At 39.0% G+C, this 18309-nt stretch overlaps 1 protein-coding gene across 9 annotated transcripts in view; it reads right to left on the bottom strand.

Annotated features, from left to right (window-relative positions):
• The window catches only part of LOC140480081 (zinc finger protein 644-like), a 167481-nt gene that overhangs the window by 11965 nt on the left and 137207 nt on the right, over positions 1 to 18309 (bottom strand). For all 9 annotated transcript variants that reach the window (XM_072574705.1, XM_072574706.1, XM_072574704.1 and 6 more), the window contains 2 exons: positions 7691 to 10908; positions 667 to 1278 (listed from right to left, as the gene is read on the bottom strand). In XM_072574705.1, the coding sequence (XP_072430806.1) occupies positions 667 to 1278; positions 7691 to 10908 (3830 nt within the window). The remainder of the gene's footprint in view (positions 1 to 666; positions 1279 to 7690; positions 10909 to 18309) is intronic.

Below are 18309 nucleotides of genomic sequence, written 5' to 3'. Positions count from 1 at the left end.
TCAAGAACAATGGATGCAGTAAATGAGGTTTGAGGATATGTAAGTCAATCTTTTCCAGATTTGGAATGATCCTTTATTCCCTGAAGCTAATTAATTACCCAAGAATAGATAAATAATTACTTCAAATATACTGGATAGAGAAATCTCAATTATTCCCATCCATGATCTGCAGAATTATTGTAGAGCTGATGACCTGTTAATGCCTCATTCTGGGTCCCTAATAAGCATAGGGTCTTAACTTAAATTTTCACATAGGGGCATCACTGATTCAGATGGATTACTGAATGCCTAAAAGAACATCTGGTCCAAAACAGTATTATGCACATTTCTATCAGGGAACAAACGGACAAGACTGTGACTGATGTTCTGGGTTTTAGAGGTAATTTTATTCCTTTAAAAGGTTAGATGGTACTAATCTTTGAACAGCACAAGGTGAAATGTCATAGCCAAGTTCTCATAATCCACAGAATAATAACCCGAGAAATCTTTGGTGTCAATCATGTCATAATGAATTGATAGACAATTAACAACGTTCAGGCACATTAGTGCCAAAGAAAGTGCATTTTGAAAGTGCATGAAAATTTTTAAACTCTTCAATTGCCATAATTGATCTTCTTAATTCCTTTGCTTCTGAATACATCATGCCTCAAAACAAAGATGGCTTACCTGTTTGATAAGCTATATCCGCACTTGTCACTGGTTGTGATGATGTACTGGGCTGCAGAAGTGAACTGCCAAACTGCAGTTGAAAGGGGCGCCTGTGATTTGGTAGTCGTTTCTTTGCAGTTTGAGCATAAATTCTTCCCGGCTGGGATTTTATTAATGATGACGTTTCCTCTCCAAATTTATTCTTAAGAATCTGCATTAGGGAACTTGACTGTTCATCTGTCTCATTAAGCTTTTTTGGCTGCAGATCTGAGAGGTCATGCAAGTCTGATTGTGGTGAGGGGAAGGATTTTGTTTTCAATTCATTTTGCTGCAGTTTTATTGTTATACCATTTGGAGCAAGAAATAAGCCATCACTTGATGCAAATTTCTGTGATACAAAAGGTTTGTACCTAAACTGTTTGCTACTCAGTAATTTTGCAATATTTTCAGCCTCTGCTTCGTTTTGCATCATTTCAGTCAAAATACTCAGTGGAGATTTGTGTGCTTCTAACTCAGTCTTCCCCAACCTCTTCAAATGACCGCGGACATGATTCGACAACCCAACCTTTGTATCAAACCAACCACCACACAAAGGACATGTATTTTCAGTTGAGGAACCAGATTTTACTTCTGTTAAAACAAAACACAAATAAAAGGTTACTCTAATAACAGTAATGGTGGACTCAAGTGAAAATATGATAATCAATTACTCTGCATCTATTTCTGTAAATTCCCATATTTAAATTTTACTAGTATTAAAAAAGATTCAGCTTTATAAAAGAAATGGTATCAGTAAAGTAATACTGAATACCACAACTATTTGAAATATTTGCATTTATGCACGAGAAAATCAGTTTTTTTTTACATTAAACTTTAACGATACAATTTATAACCTAGTGCCAATATTGTAGTTGCAAAACAATGGCAATGATACTGCCCATTAAGGATTTTTGGTTGGCATAGTAGAGTTTTCCACAAGTTTCCCTGGCTTGAGATGAGGCACAAATTATAATATTTGGGTCAAATTTTATCAGATGAAAAGTGGAGAAATTGTGCTAATTTGAAGTGGTATCAGGTCTATTTTGTTCCTACTCAACACAGTTTAGTAATCTACCACAATGTACAGCAAATGCAAAGTTTGATTCTTAAAATAATTATTTGTTCCCAGGATGCAAATATTACTGACAGAGCTAGCCATCGGCCAGAGTTGAAAAGCTCAGCAGGCCAGGCAGCATCCAAGGAGCAGGAGCATCGACGTTTTGGGCATAAGCCCTTCTTCAGGAATGAGGCTGGTGTGCCAAGTGGGCTGAGATAAAAGTGGGGGGGAACTGGGAATACGATAGGTGGAAGGAGGTGAGGGTGATAGGCCAGAGAGGGGGTGGGGGTGGGGCCATCGGCCATCCATATTTGCCTTCAAGGTGGTGATAGTGAATTGTCTTCTTTAATCACTACATCCATGTGAAGTTACACCTACAGTGCTGTATAAGATAGAATTCCAGGTTTTTGAACCAGAAATATTGAAGAATGCAGTTCCAAATCAGGATGATGTGTGATTTGGATAGGATTTGAAAGTAGTGGCACTGCTTTTGTTCTTCTATAATAGAGGTCGAGGTTTGGAATGCACTGTCAAAGAAAACCTGGTGCATTGGAGTTACATTCCTTTGCTCAGGTGCATAAAAATTGTGACAATAATTGCACTAAGATATATATTAGAATGTAATGTTTTCATGTCTTCTCCTATATTCACAAATTTCATTATTTTATGTTTCAGTTTTACTATCAGTCTTGTTTTCTGTCCGGCAGAACTTTAATCTCTTCTCCATGATTACAATTTATTTTTGTGTTTCTTCAAGTCTACCACTGTAACCCTGCTTGAACAATTCTTTCTCAACCTCTCCTAGACTTGGAATGTTAATGCTCCACGAATCAACTGGAGTCTGTAACTGTTTGACACAAGGACTGATTTTCCTTACAAAAGCAGTGGAAAAACTAACAAATTAAGAAGCTTGGCTATGATGATTCATGTGACAATAGCATTAAAGCCAGAAACAAGCAACTCTAACAGTTACATATTTGAAGTTTCAGCTACATGAAAACACAAGAATACCATACACAAATGAGACATAAACATCTCATTTGTGCAAATTCTTTTTTTACAGATGGCAGGGATGGCTCAGAGTACTTCCTCTTAAATGAATACACTGGCAACACTAAAACATAACTGTACTATTCCTCAGGCTTGCACCTGGTGTGCATACTCCACTCTTAGCCCACACGTGCACTCAAATGAATTAAACCTTTCCAAAAGCTCCCAAAAAATCTGCTTGCTTAAGAACTGATAACAACTTTGATACAGGAAACAATGTTGTCATCGGTTTTAAAAAAAAGTGTTTTAAAAGGTCTGCAATTGAAGTCACTTCAGCAAGATAAGGACCTTGTCTGGAAAGGGTTTTGTTAGTTGTCATCACAGGTCAAAGATATCTTCTCAACTGTTTCCCTAAGAACAAGTACTTGGGGAATCAACTTTCTGCAACATTCATAAGGAGATGTTTTGAGTAGGATATTGTTGCCAAGCTCAACAATCATGCATCAGAGCAGCAAGGCTGTCATCCAGCCAATAGATTCTTTCATGGCAACATCTCTGAATGATCTTTACTTTACAAATCTATTCTCCATCTAAACTGAAACTGGATTTAAAGGAAAGAATTACAGAAATTAAGGAACTCAGCAGCTGAAGTTAGGACCACTAAAGGTGGAACAAAATTTGGAGAGTACAATGTGGTACAAATATTACGAGAGAAAGTCACTGATGCAGACTCAAGAGAAATTTCTGAAGAGAATGATCAATGAAAGGGACACAATTGTAAAACTTCAGAAGGTCTGTCCTTGTTCTTAAAATGTGCCATGTTCCAAGGATCCCCACTTTTTCAACATCGGATGGAATTACAGGTTGTAAGCTGGATTTTTATAATTACTGGACAATTCTGGCTTGCTACATACCAGAATGAATCACCACTGGTTATAGACCTAAGTAACTGAAAGGTAGAACATGAATGTTATCCATTGTTTATTGCTGTTACAATTTCAAAAGGAATTTATCTTTATTCATTCATGGGATGTGGGCTTCTCTGGCTGGGCCAATGTTTAGAGCTAATTACAAATCGTCCGAGAGGGGTGGTGAGTTTCCAGCTTGAACCACTGCAGTTTATTTGGTCCATGCGCATCCAAAATGCCATTTAAAAAGGAATTTCAGAATGCTGACCTAGCAACACTGAAAAAGTGACAACATTTCCAAGTGAGGACATTGAGTGATTTGTTTGAGAACTTGCAGGTGGTGGCATTTCCACTTATCTGGTGCCTTTATCTTTTTGAGAGTGTAGTGGTCTTGGATCAGAAATCTCAGCATAGTTTTGGTGAATTTCTGCAGTGGATCTTGTAGATGGTTCACACTGCCACTGTGTATCTGTGTTGGAGGGAGCAAATGTCAATAAATGTGATAATCGATGGGCTTTTGACCTGAATGAAAAAAAGCTTGCTGGAGCTCCACCCAACCAAGTAATTGGGAAATGTTCCATCATACTCCTGTCTTGTAGGTGATGTAAAGGTCTTGGGATCAAGCTGCAGAATTCCTAGCCTGTGACCTGGATTTGCAGCCATAGTATTTATTTGGTTAGGCCAGTTCAGTTTCTGGTCAATGTTAATCCCCATGATGTTGATAGCGGGTTATTGAGCAATGCTAACAGCACTGATTGTTAAGAATGATGGTTAGATTTCCTCTTGTTGCAAATAATCACTTATGCCTTGCAAGTCTTAATCAATGTCATTTGTTGCTTCTCAGCCCAAGGTCTGGTGGAATTTCCTCATTGACTGCTCCAGCACCTGAGGAACCGCAAATGGTACTAAATATTACTCCCACTTCTGACCTTGTGATGGAGGAAAGGTCATTGATGAAACAGCTAGAAGTGGTTGGATCTAGACCTGAGAAATTTCTGCGGAGAAGGCCTGGACTGATCTCCAACAATCATAACCATCTTTGTGTTATGCATGACTCCAACCAGCTTTCCCATAATTTCTTTGCTTTGCAAGTGCTTCAAATATGGCCTTGACTTCAAGGGCAATCAATCTTACCTCACCTCTAAAATTCAACTCATTTATCTACGCTTGAAACCACACTACAATGAGGTCTTGGCAGACCCTAAAGAGAACATCAGCAAACAGATTATTGTGAAGCAAGTGCTACCTGATAGCATTGCTGATGACTCCTTCCATCACTTTACAGAAAATTAAAAGAATAATGGAGGCTGAAATTGGTTAGTTTAGATTTGTCTGGCTTATGATGTACAGGATGTAGATGGACTATTTTTCACATTATCAGGTGGATCTAGTATTGCCACTGAACTGAAAGAGCTTAGCTAGGGACATGACAAGTTTAGAGCATTTGTCTTCAGCACTCTTGCCAAAATGCTGCTGGTGCCCATAGCCTTTGCAGTGTTCAGTACTTTCACCATTTCTTGGTATCACGTGGATTGAATTGGATTGTGAGATCGAAGAACTCAGGCTGGCAGATTTGGAAAAATGCAGATGTAGCAGGGTCGGTGTTATGGGTGACTTCAACTTTCCCAATACTAACTGGAACCTCTTAATGCAAATAGTGTGGATGGAGCAGTTTTTGTCAGGTGTGTTCAGAAGGGTTTCCTTACTCATTATGTAGACAGGGTGACGAGGAGAGAGGCCATTTTGGATTTGGTGCTTGGCAATGATACAGGACAGGTGTCAGATCTTGCATGGGAGAGCACTTGGGTGACAGTGACCATAACTGCCTCACATTCACTAAAGCTATGGTGAGGTAATGGAGCGGTTACCATGGGAAGATATTTAATTGGGGAAAAGGAAATTATGACACTATCAGACAGGAGTTAGGAAGTACAAATTGGGAGCAATTGTTCCACAGAAAGGGCACGACAGACATTCGGAGACTGTTTAAGGAGCAGTTGTTGTGAGTGATACATAAATTTGTTCCTCTGAGATAGGCAAGAAGGGGTAAGATTAAGGAGCCTTGGATGACAAGAACAGAGGAGCTTCTCGTCAAAAGGAAGGCGGCAGCAGAGGTCTAAGGTGGAGGAAGCAGGGGTGTAGCACAGCTTTAGAGGATTACAGGCTTGCTAGAAAGGAGCTCAGAAATGTACTGAGGACAGCCAGGAGAGGGCACAAAAAAGGCTTGGCGGGAAGGAATAGGGAGAACCCAAAAGCATTTTACTCATACGTGAGGAATAAGAGAATGATCAGGGAGCAGGTAGGGCCAGTACAAGGTAATGACAGGCGTGGATAAAGTTGATAGCCAGAGACTTTTCCCCAGGGCAGAATTGACTGGCATAAGGGGATCATAGTTTTAAGATGTTAGGAGGAAGTATAGAGTAGACGTCAGAGGTAGGTTCTTTACACAGAGTTGTGAATGCATGGAACGTATTGCCAGTGGTCGTGGTGGTGGAAGCAGAGTCATTAGGGACATTTAAGCGACTGCTGGACATGCACATTGACAGCAGTGAATCAAGGGGTGCATAGGTTAGGTTATTTTATTTTAGATTAGGATTAATCCTCGGCACAACACTGTGGGCCTAAGGGGCTGTTCTGTGCTGCACTTTTCTATGTCCTATGCTGTGGGGATACTCTGGAGGATGCTGAAATGGATGATTCACTTGGCAGCTTTGGTTGAAGTTTGTTACAAATATTTCAGCATTATTATTTTAACTGATATCCTAGGATCCACCATCTTGACAATGGGGCTATTCATGGAGTCTGCTTCTCCTGTGACTGTGGAGCATTTGAAGCAATATTGGATTACGTATCAGTTGAAATTTCTCTAATATACCCGGAGGGTTTTCGAGATGAATGGCAGTAATAGATGCAATGATATCAGAGGTAGGTTCACAGCACCCTCACAAGATTGGTTGTGTCAAAGTTTGGACCCGGCATCCAGAGAGAGGGTATATCCATCTTCTATTTAATTACGTACTACAGAGGAACCTCGATTATCAGAATATCAATTATCCGAATTTCGGATTATCTGAAAGAGATCTCAAAGTCCTGATAGAAACATTACAAAGAGGTGTTTCCAACACTGATTGTGACCTTTGTTTACAATGATTAAAAATGAACTCTGCTTACTGAAATGCTACCGAGAACAGGGCTGGACATCGATGGTAGCCCAAACACCTTCTCCAAATGATTGACCTCCCACCATCCCTCTCCCTCTCCCCACAATTTCCCTGGAGTTCTACACAGAGGTGTATCCTAAACCCCACTCCACCTCCCTGCCAGATAATCTCGCCAACACTCCTGTACAGGGCAAAGGTGGAACTTGTCAAAAAGTTGCAGTAAAAAATTGTGCGCACATCCTATTTGGAGACTCATCCCCCAAAGACAGCAGCAGTCTTACTGTTAGTGTTTAGTTCAGCTGCCGGCGGCGGGACGGGGTGGGGAGGTGCAGACTGGGGTTTTGGCTGGATGGGTGCTCATGTGATAATGTCTCCTAACGGGCAGTGGACTTAGCAAGTGCTCGCTCTGTCAATCTCATTGAACTGATTGGTATGGGGAGGCTTCGGCAATGTTGCAGATCCCTTACACACAAGTGTGTCTGCTCAGAAACAAAGCTTGAGACAGAGAGAGGGAGCAAGGCAGGCAGAGTGAGGAAAAAGGAAATTTCAGAAACCTTCAACCCCCAGAGGAGAGGCATTGAATCAATTAACCGATTAAACAATTATCCAAATGAAATTGTGCCCACCCATCTCGTTCAGATAATCGAGGTTCCTCTATTTATTTTACTGCTGTTTCTTTCTATCTCTTGACATCAGATCTTCATAGGTTCAAAATGATTTAACTGTTTTGTGTCTTTATGTTTTATTCTGATTTACAAGCAATTATTATCTACTTGCTTTCTTAAGATTGCACATTTATCTGAAATACTTTGCACTTTTTAGACAAAAATTCACAAAAATATAAAAATTGAATTCCTATGGATTTTACAGAAATAAATTAAGCTTACCCTTCTTTATTCTCCTAACAGGAGCATCATTTTTTTTGATACGCCGCCTCTTGTCACTGGATGCTATTTGCTCTGGTGGAACCAGGTGCCGAGCATCATAAGTTAAGCCAACTCTATAAAGATGTCCTCGCACATGATTTGACAAACCCACACCAGTGTCAAATACAGCTGGACAGTAGGGGCATGGTCGTTTCTCAGTATGAAAATCAGTCCAATTGTAGGTTATATTAAGTGGTGCATCACGTTGATAAAGGACTGGATCCATAACATCTATACATCTAGCGTCACTATTAAAATGAAAATCTTCATTAACAAAATGGTCGTGGGAAGGATCTTGATATTCTGTAGAGTAAAGACTTTGGTTACCATAGTCATTGTTGCCATAATCATGAATGCTAGTATCAAAATCATCGAAATCGTCATCATCGTCACTCTCATCATAAGTATCAAAATCATCGATGCCATTTTCGTCAATTATCTGAACTTCAGTACTGAAATAATGAGTTTGTTTGTCACCAATATCAAAATTATTTTCAGCAATAGTGACTGCCGTAGCACCATCCATGCAATTACTAGTTTCAATAATATCACTTTCAGGTAAGTTTTCTTCACCATCACATTCTGATGCATTTGCACATGGCTCAAGTTTATTCAAAACCACAACAGGTGCTTTGTGAAACACATCTGGATACTGATCTAAAATATCATTTCCTACAGAGACACTAACCATGACATCCTTAACAGAATTTCTAACTGAAATAACTCCGTCTACATGTTCTGTTTCTTCTGATATTCCATCATCATTGCTGTGAAAGTTGAAGCTACATTCCCCATCTGTGTGCTTTGTTTCCATAAATGTAGATGCAGGACTCAAGTCATTTACTATATCAATATCATTTTTAGATTTCTCATACATCTGATCACCAATAACATGATCCTTCAACGACAGACCTCCATTGCTCCTTTTGACATCAATTTCTTCCTGCTCTCTAACATGCTCCTGTTGTAGAAAGCTACTCTTTTTGTTACCAATACTTAATCCTGTCACAATCTTTGTTGAAGATTTACTATAATCCAGCACAGAACCAGGCGAGTGATGCATCTCTTTTGTGGTTATATAGCATGGCTTCTGTGTACCAGCAAAATCACAGACTTTGCTGTACAATGCAGAGGAATTCCCCAATGCTCCAGGTGCTTCAAAATCCCTTTTTATGTTTCGTCTCATGACGAATTCGCTTAGGTATTCAGACTGTTGTGATATAGCCTTATTGCTCCTCACCAAATCAAATGGTTGTGAGCTGAAGCCAGGTACCTTTGCTCCGTGTTCACTTTTATGCTGAACGTGGTAAAGTCGCTGATGCAAGTATTTTACATGCTTTTTGAAAATACTCCTAGCTGGTGTGGTAAAAGGACATTTGCTGCACACATATACACCTCCTGACTTACAGTGATTTAATAAATTTTCTAATGATACACCTTTCAAAGGTTTTTGGCTGGACTTGTTAATGACTGCATCATGAATATAAATTTGATGACCTTCAAGTTCATCCATTGATGCTGCCATGAAGTTGCACTTATCACAGCAATAGTACCTTTTGTCCTTTTCATGTGTCTTAGCGTGCTGCACAAATGTTTTAGGACAGTTTGTTCCAAATATACACTGCGGACACTGCAATTTTGCATTCCGGCCTTCATCCTGAAATGTGCGGAGCTCACGAATCTCCTCCATCAACCTCTCTCTTTTTTCTTGATGAAGGCTCCTGTGCTTTTGGAGTGGTGCACGGTCACGAAATGCAATTCCACATTCTTTACATATATATGGTCTTGGCAGATTTGTTTTACTGTGTCCTTCTAAATGATAAATCATGTGCCTTTGCAAATGTTTTTTCTCTCTAAAATTCACATTGCATTTTGTGCAGGGGTAAAATGATGGTTCTGCCTCAGTATCATCATCTGATGGTGATTCAGATCCAGTTTGTATATCATCTATCTGTATAGCACTGCCTGGTGGAAAAACTGTTGAAACAAATGGTGAAGCTTCTTCGACATAAGTCGTTGTAGGCGCACTTGTTCGAGCTGTTTCTAAGTTTTTGACTGGAAGCTTATAATCACTAAAGATCAACTGTTTAATTGCTTCTACTGTTTCTTTGGGAAGATTTGATCCAGTCTCACCAACAAGGTTCTTTTTTGCAGGCAAGTATTTTGGTTTGACAATGGAAACTTTAGTATTTTCCATCCCCTCTAGAGTACCAGCAGAGTTTTTCGGTGTTAGGTGTGCATCTGTGTTTTCTAATTCCGAGAAATCTACCATCTGAACAATGTCCATTTTTCGTTTTCTTTTTCTTCCAAAGGGTAAATTTGGTTGGACTTGGGAACTTCTATCAATTTGAACAATCCGATCATCATCCTTTTCTTTTGTTAGCAAAAACTGCATGAACTCTTTTTCAGGGTCCCAGTTTAAGCCATCATTTAAAGTTTCTGATTCACCTCCACGAATTTCAGAAGAACTTAAACTTCTTTTTCCCTTTATCTGTCCTCTATTATCTTTTGTATTTTCATTTTCTGCACCATACAGTAGCTGGCTTGTAGAAGCACCATTTGACTGGGCTATAGATTTGTGATCCACTATTGGCAAAGAACTCAGCATTTTAGGTTGTGTATTAACTTGGCCCTGGAAAGGCACTAAATTGGGAACCAGTAACAGAACTGGGGCTGGTGCTAAGGTCTGAACTTTACTTGAAGTACCAGACAATTTTGGAACCTGAACGGATTGAACAAAGCGAGACGATGAGCTAGAAGCTGCAACTGACTGGCACAGGGATTGAGAAATACTTAAAGAAACATCAGGCTGCTTTGCAACGGAAGATTTAGTTGTAGAGAGTTGTAGAACTGGGTCCCTCACAGCAGTTCCTATAGGCAAGGTAAGTTTTGCATTTGAAACAGTAGGAGCACCGCTTTGTATAAATGTAGTCTGCTGGGCTCCACTTAAGGCTTTTACAGGACTATCCCTGGACAGATGTTTAGATAAGCTTAAAGTATTGCTTTTTGGAACTGACATTTGATTCCCACTTAAGGTTTGAGGTATACTGGAAGTAACAGTGGTTGATGAGATCTTTTTCTCATCTTCAAATTCTCCTTTAGCACCAAGGGAATTAATATGGGTCTTCCCATTATCAGCATTATTCAGCTTAGATTCAGAGCCTCCAATTATGCTCATCCTGCAAGTCAGAAAGAGAAACAAGTTACTACCAAAAAAACAATATAAACCCAATCTTTTAACTATTAACATTCATAACAACGATTCTCGTGAAATTCAATGATCATTGGAAATTAGTATGGCAACTGCTGGTGTAGAACAATAAAGCTATCAGTTTATTAGCAATAAAATAATAGCCTTACAGGCAGGTTGTAAAGTTACAGAACTGTAGAGACTCAAGGCAAGCTTTTTATAGAAGGATACAATAAAACATTAACAATGCAGAGTTCCAAGACAAGATGTACAGCCTAAAGGCTTTGGCTTTACTTGGTACACAAATCCACACCATAAATTTAAATGTCAACTAAAATACTATAAGAGCTGATTAAATTTTATTAAATTCCAATTTAGTATTTCTATATGCATCTAAAAGGAGTAACCATAATTAAATTGTTAAAAAATGATAAGCAATGATATGAAGAAATTTCTATCTAGATTTCTATTTTCATGAATCCTATATGTACAGAAATGAAATAAAAGTGAGGCAAGTTATGAAACAAATTTAACCTTTAGAGCTCCATGGTTTTCAAATTACTATTCAAAATCTCCAGAACACACACAATTATATTATTCAAATACAGTTCAATGGAATACTTAAAACAGTTAATTTTATTATATTTACAATATCTTTCCATTAGATTAACTGCATGACTGAAACGATTGTAAAAACCTTAAACAATTTTGAATTTAAGGTGCTACTGCTTCATCAACCAGGAGATTAGTGGTTTCAACATCTATTACATCTACATCTTGTCTGTTGCTGAAGAAAAACGATTCCTGCTGTCTTTCTCAAATACTGGGAACTTTAATTATGTGTGAAGAATCAAGATTCCACACATTTTAGTTACAACCTTCCTGTTTCCCCTTCAAAACTCTCAGCTGCTGCTAAAATTGACCAATTTCCATGGGAACAAAATACACTTCCAATGAGATCATATTCAATGTTATCACTCTAAAATGGTGCTAAAACAGTTCCCAGCATGAGTCTGTGTGTTAAATACGCAGCAGAAGCTAAGGGGTGGGCACGTACAAACAGGTGCTAAGAATCACGACTGAAAATGTCAATGAATAGGAAAACAAGCCTGGAAATGCTATAATGTTTGTCTCATTTACCTTAACTGATTTTAATCAATATGAGCAACCTGTACAGAACAAGTGCTGTAAAATTAATTGCTGTGACAGTGAGCACTGGGAGTTTTATAACACATCCTTCCTTCCAAAAGCTCTCATTTAATTTGTAATCAAACAGAAAAAAATAACAAGCATTTAAAACCAGCTGCAACACTCAGAAATGGTGAAAGCTTTAATTTCAAATGACTCTGGTGTCCAAGATCCATAGCCAAATGTATGCTCAGTTAATTTAATATGCTGTACCTGTACTAGCTTTTCACAACAGGAAGCGACGTTGCTAACGAAGTGGTAAATTCAGTGTTAATGAGTGGTGGCTTCACTGTTACCACCTCAGAGGTAAAACCTTCCGTGCTCCATATTCTACCCATCTGTTCTGGTGTTAGGGGTTCAAAGAAAGAACAGACGCTTCCCATTTAAAGCAAACTTCAATGGTACCCACTGAACAGCAGGATAGCAAACCCTCATAATATCACGAATGGACTCAAATTGCAGTTCTCATTATTAGAATTATTAGATTAAGATCCCTCTCTACAAGTTTATTAAAGACAGCACATCCAAATCCTTTATCATCACAGTCTTATGGGCTCATAAATCAATGCTTAAAAATAAAACATCAGATTAAATTTTGGAGGTCCAGCAAAATTCACAAAATTAACAAAAACAATTTTCATCTATTATTGTTCTGCAAGTCATTAAATGAACAAATTACAACACAGGACACTGTACAAAAAATAACTCCAAAGATAAGCATTGTAGTTCAGCATGGAGTTTCTACAATGATTTTTTTTAATCCTCAAGATGTAAAAGCTGTTGTTTTGTCACAATCCCATGAACATTGTAAATATTATATTGTGCAATTTTATCCTGTTTTTTTTTAAATGCCAGCATTCCAAATTCCCTTTAATATTGCATAGTATTAAAGCTTCCTTGAAAGCTACAAATGTAATAATACAAAAATTGTGCTCGCAAGCAAAACATGTACATAAAGAATCAGGCATTTTCTTTCATTATGACAAGAGATCAAAATGAAGTTATCCTTATTGACTTTCCTTTAGAAATCTCAAATGTCAGTATTTTTGCAAACTATCAGCACTTGCTATAACACCCATATTGCACTACATCTTGAGGTTACTGCAGAAAAAATGAGGTGATAATTGCATATTAACATAATTATTCTGTAATCCCTTTGAGCAAGCTTCCTGGGTCATTTAGTAATACAGATTAAGTACAACCTTTCTGTCATCAGTACTATGCTGCCCACTTTTTGTTCTCTAACCATCATTTATGATGGAATATTCTTGTATTTTAAATCAATATTGTTTATTGAAAGACCATTTTCTAGACTAACAACAGATCTAAAATTTTTGCATTAGAACAATGAAATTCATGTACAAAATATAATCAAGACTAAAGACAATAAATGTAAATACATGAACTTTCAACAAGTCAATATAGCAGATAATTGGCAAATCATCAGAATTCAAATTTTACATATATGTTTAAAAATATTCAGATTAAGCTGCACACTGCAATGTTCATTGAGTTGCGTTCATGACAAAACAACTTTTAGTTTGAGAATGAAAAAAGTTATTAGGAAGCTACATGATAATAAGGCACAAATGCTCATCTTATCCGGTGATCATTAAATCTATACTTGTTCAGAAAAATACTCCAATCTCCTAATCTAATTCCCTGAAAAACAAAGTACAATTAACTATCAGAAGTCTTTGTAACAATTTAATTTGGATTCTCATGTATGCATGGCTCAGACTGAAACTGAGGATTAATTCAGACATTGTGGTCCCTGAAGCTAGTATTTCTTTCTTCCTGCTTCTCTTTCCACCAGTCTTCACCAAAATAACAGCATGATATTTGTAAAGCATAAATTATCAAACTGACATGACTATGAACAGTACATTGCAGCTGGTGTCTCAAAGAGCCAATGAGGTGAAGAATGGGTCCCATCTATGCACAGCAAAAACAAACTGCCTCAAGCTGAACTAGATAATCAGGCAAATATGCTAAGTTGGAAGACTCCTCAATTAATTACAAGATGAGAAAAGATTAAACTGAATTCTTCTACTGCTGGATCACTGAGTTTTTGACTGAAGAAGGATAATTAAAGAAAACCATAATATAAGCAGCAATGAGGGAAGCAAACAAGGACAACAGGAAAACTAAAAGGAGTGAAGAAAGACTGGTAGTAAACATTAAGTGAAATAACAAGGGAATCTAAAAGAAATTTCCTTTCTGTGAAGTTTCTTCCTAAAACGGAAGTCAAAGCAGGCACAGACCTCTTTGTTCAGAGCAAGATATCCTTGAAAGTGAAATAACGGCAGATTTTTGTTTCAGGAAAAGGGGAAGGAAAAGACCAGGATCATCCATGGAGAGCACAGAAGAGCCACAGAACAAGCTTTCAATTGGAAAAAGGAATAGACTAACTTCTTTCAACTAAAATTCAGATAGGCACAAATTAGAGGTGGCACGGTGACACAGTGGTTAGCGCTGCTGCCTCACAGCACCAGAGACCCAGATTCAATTCCCGCCTCAGGCAACTGACTGTGTGGAGTTTGCACATTCTCCCCATGTCTGCGTGGGTTTCCTCCGGGGGCTCCAGTTTCCTCCCACAGTCCAAAAAACGTGCAGGTTAGGTGAATTGGCCATTCTAAATTGCCTGTAGTGTTAGGTGAATGGGTAAATGTAGGGGAATGGGTCTGGGTGGGTTGTGCGTCGGTGTGGACTTGTTGGGCCGAAAGGCCTATTTCCACACCGTAATTAATCTAATCTAATCTAGAGGCAATATGCACCTGGAATACTGAAGGTTGAGAGAATCAACACTGGTAAGACAACATAACTCAAATGGACCATGAGAATCACAATGTCCAGTTAAACTACACCCACTGCTTCTGATGTCAATTTTGTACTGCCTGCTCCTTGCCACAATTATAGCATGCAAGCACACCTAATTTCATAGTAGTTTGGGTACATTTCTCAGTAGGGAGTCTAACATTGAAAAAGAAAAGCTAACTTGTACTACTTAAACCTAGACTGCATTTCTTAAAGGTGTGGTACTTATGGTTGGAGCAGGAGATAGGAGTCAATCTTTAACTGACTCTGATCTGGAACTGGTACATCATGAAAATATGCTATGTAGGTAGTTGCAGTGGCCTAGTGGCATTATTGCTGGACCACTAATCCAGAGACCCATATAAAGTTCTGGGGATAGGGGTTCAAATCTCGCCACAGGAAATGGTGAAATTCAAATTCAATAAATATTTGGAATTAAAAGTCTAATAATGACTATGAAAATACAGTCAATTGTTAGAAAAATCCATCTAGTTCAGCAACATCCTTTAGGGAAGGAAACTGCCATTCTTACCTGATCTAGTTGACATATGACTCCAGACTGACATGTGTTTGACCCACTGGATAATTAGGGATAGGCAATAAATGCCAGAAACAATGAAGAGACAGTGTTAGGTAGATCTTTGAACTACAATATGCCAGTACTGGCGTCATAAAAGAATTATGTGCTGACTAACATCATGATTTGCACACTCTGAACACTTGAGATGGACATTAAGTAGACATATACCAACAGCTCACAAATATGGCATCTGACATGATTTACAATCAAATAAACATTTTCCATTTAGGACCTCGGATGTTGCTCATTATATCCAAATAATGCCACAATGGATTACAATTTTGCAGTTCAAAGTTTTTGTCTGGCCCTGACCAGCAGTGTTCCACAGAAATCGGTGTTGGGTCTACTTTTGTTTGTCATTTATATAAACAACTTGGATGAGGATATAGGAAGATGGTTAGTAAGTTTTCAGATGACAGATTGGGGAAATGAATAAAGTTATTTAACAGTACAACAGAATCTTGATCAACTAGGCAGATGGGAGTTTGGATTAGTGGTGCTGGAAGAGCACAGCAGTTCATGCAGCATCCAAGGAGCTTCGAAATCGACGTTTCGGGCAAAAGCCCTTCATCAGGAATGATCTCGAAAAATAAGAGGTGTTGCATTTTGGTAAGATGAACAAAGGCAGGATTTAACAGTTAATGGTAGGGCCTTGGAAAGTGATGTCGAACAGAGAGACTGAGGGGTTCAGGTGCATTGTCCTCGAAAGTGGCGTCACAGGTACTCAGGGTAGCAAAGGTGGCCTTTGGCATGATTTTGGTCAAAGCACTGAATATAGGAGTTGTGATATCATGTTGCAGCTCTACAGGATGCTGGTGACGAGCATAGTTCTGCTCACCTGCTCTAGGAAAGATATTATTGAACTGGAAGGAGTACAGAAAAGATTCACAAAGATGTTACCAGGACTGCAGGGTATGAGTTAGAAGGTGAAAGTGAAGACTGCAGATGCGGGAGATTAGAGTGGTGCTGGAAAAGCATAGCAGGCCAGGCAACTTGACGTTTCAGGCAGAAGCCCTTCATCAGGTATGAGTTATAAAGTTAGGACTCTTAAACCTGGGAATGTAGGAGGCAGAGGGATGACCTTATAGAGGTTTATAAAATCATGAGGGGCATAGATAAAGTGAATAGCAAAGGTCCCATGCGTGGAAAATTCTTTATGCAAACGGTGGTGGGTGCCTGGAACCCGTTGCTAGCAGAGGTGGTAGAGGCTAGCATGATAGCATCACTTAAGATATATCTAGACAGATACATGAATGGGCAGGGAGCAGAACGATACAGATCCTTTGAAAATAGGCAGCAGGTTTAGTTAGGGGATCTGGATTTTACAAGCTTGGAAGGCCAAGGGGCCTGTTTCTGTGCTGTAATTTCTTTTGTTCTTTGTCTTTTCCATAGGGCAGGGTGGTTCAAAACTAGAGGGAATAACTTTAAGGCGAGAGGAGAAAGATTTAAAAGGGATTTGAAGGGCAACGTTTTCACAGAGGGTGGTTCGTATGTGGAATGAACTGCCAAAGGAAGTGGTAAATGCAGGTAGTTATAACATTTAAAAAACATTTGGACAGGCACATGGATAGGAAAGGTCTGGATGAATGTGGGCCAAAAACAGACAAATGGGACTAGTTTAGTATGGGAAACCTGTTGGCATGGACAAGTCGGACCAAAGGGTCTGCTTCTGTGCTGTATCACTCTAAGGTCACAAACGAGGAACTTACAAGACTGTTCATTTTACTCAAACCTCTAAGAAAACCTCCAAGGTAAGGTCTTCTGTATTTACAGAACTGTGTAATATCCATGGTCAATGCACAGCATCTTAATGCAGTAGTTTAGCTCTAAGATGTCTCAAGGAATTACATGAAATACAGGAAGAGCTAGCCATTTGGATACAAAATTGGCTGGAAGGTAGGTGACAGAGGGTGGCAGTGGAATGTTGCTTTTCAGACTGGAGGACTGTGACGAGCAGAGTGCCATGAAGATTGACGCTGGGTCCTCTGCTTTTTGTCATTTATATGAATTATTTGGATAAGAATGAAGATGTATGGTTAATAGGTTTGTAGGTGACACCAAAATTGGTGGCGCTATGGACTGTGAACAAAGTTATCTCAGAATAGAGAGAGACCTTAATTAGATGGGCTGATGGAGCGGGGAGTGGCAGATGGGAGTTTAATTTAAATAAAGGGGTGGGGTACTGCATTTTGGAAAGGCAAATCAGGGCAGGACTTATACACTTAATGGTCAGGTTCTGGGGAGCGTTGCTGATCAAACAGATCTTGGGGTACATGTTCGTAGTTTCTTCAAAAGTAATGAAGGCGGCATTTGGTATGTTTGTCTTTATTGGTCAGTGATTTGAGTATAGAGGTTGTGATATCATATTGTGGCTCTAGAGGACATTGGTTAGGTCACTTTTGAAATATTGCATTCAATTCTGCTCTCCTCGCTATTGAAAAGTTGTTGTTGAACTTGAAGGGATTCAGAAAAGATTTACAAGGATGTTACCTGGACTTTGGGGGGGGGGGGGGGGGTGGAGAGCGGGTTTGAGTTATAGGGAGAGGCTGAATACCTGGGGCGTTTTTCCCTGGAGTGTCAGAGGCTGAGGGGTGCTTTTACAAACCTTATAAAATCACAAAGGGCATGAAGTCTTTTTCCCAGGGTAGGGGAATCCAAAACTAGAGGGCATAGGTTTAAGGTGAGAGAGGCAAGTTTAAAAAGGGCCTGAGGGGCAAATGTTTCATGCAGAGGGTAGGGCATGTATGAAATGAGTTGCCAAAGGAATTGGAGGTGGCTGGTACAATTACAACATTTAAAAAGCAT

The sequence above is a fragment of the Chiloscyllium punctatum genome, chromosome 7 (assembly GCF_047496795.1).
Source record: "Chiloscyllium punctatum isolate Juve2018m chromosome 7, sChiPun1.3, whole genome shotgun sequence".
In the NCBI taxonomy this organism is placed as follows: domain Eukaryota; kingdom Metazoa; phylum Chordata; class Chondrichthyes; order Orectolobiformes; family Hemiscylliidae; genus Chiloscyllium; species Chiloscyllium punctatum.
The sequence above is the reverse complement of the archived record's forward strand: the minus strand, read 5'-3'. Positions and strand labels throughout refer to the sequence as shown.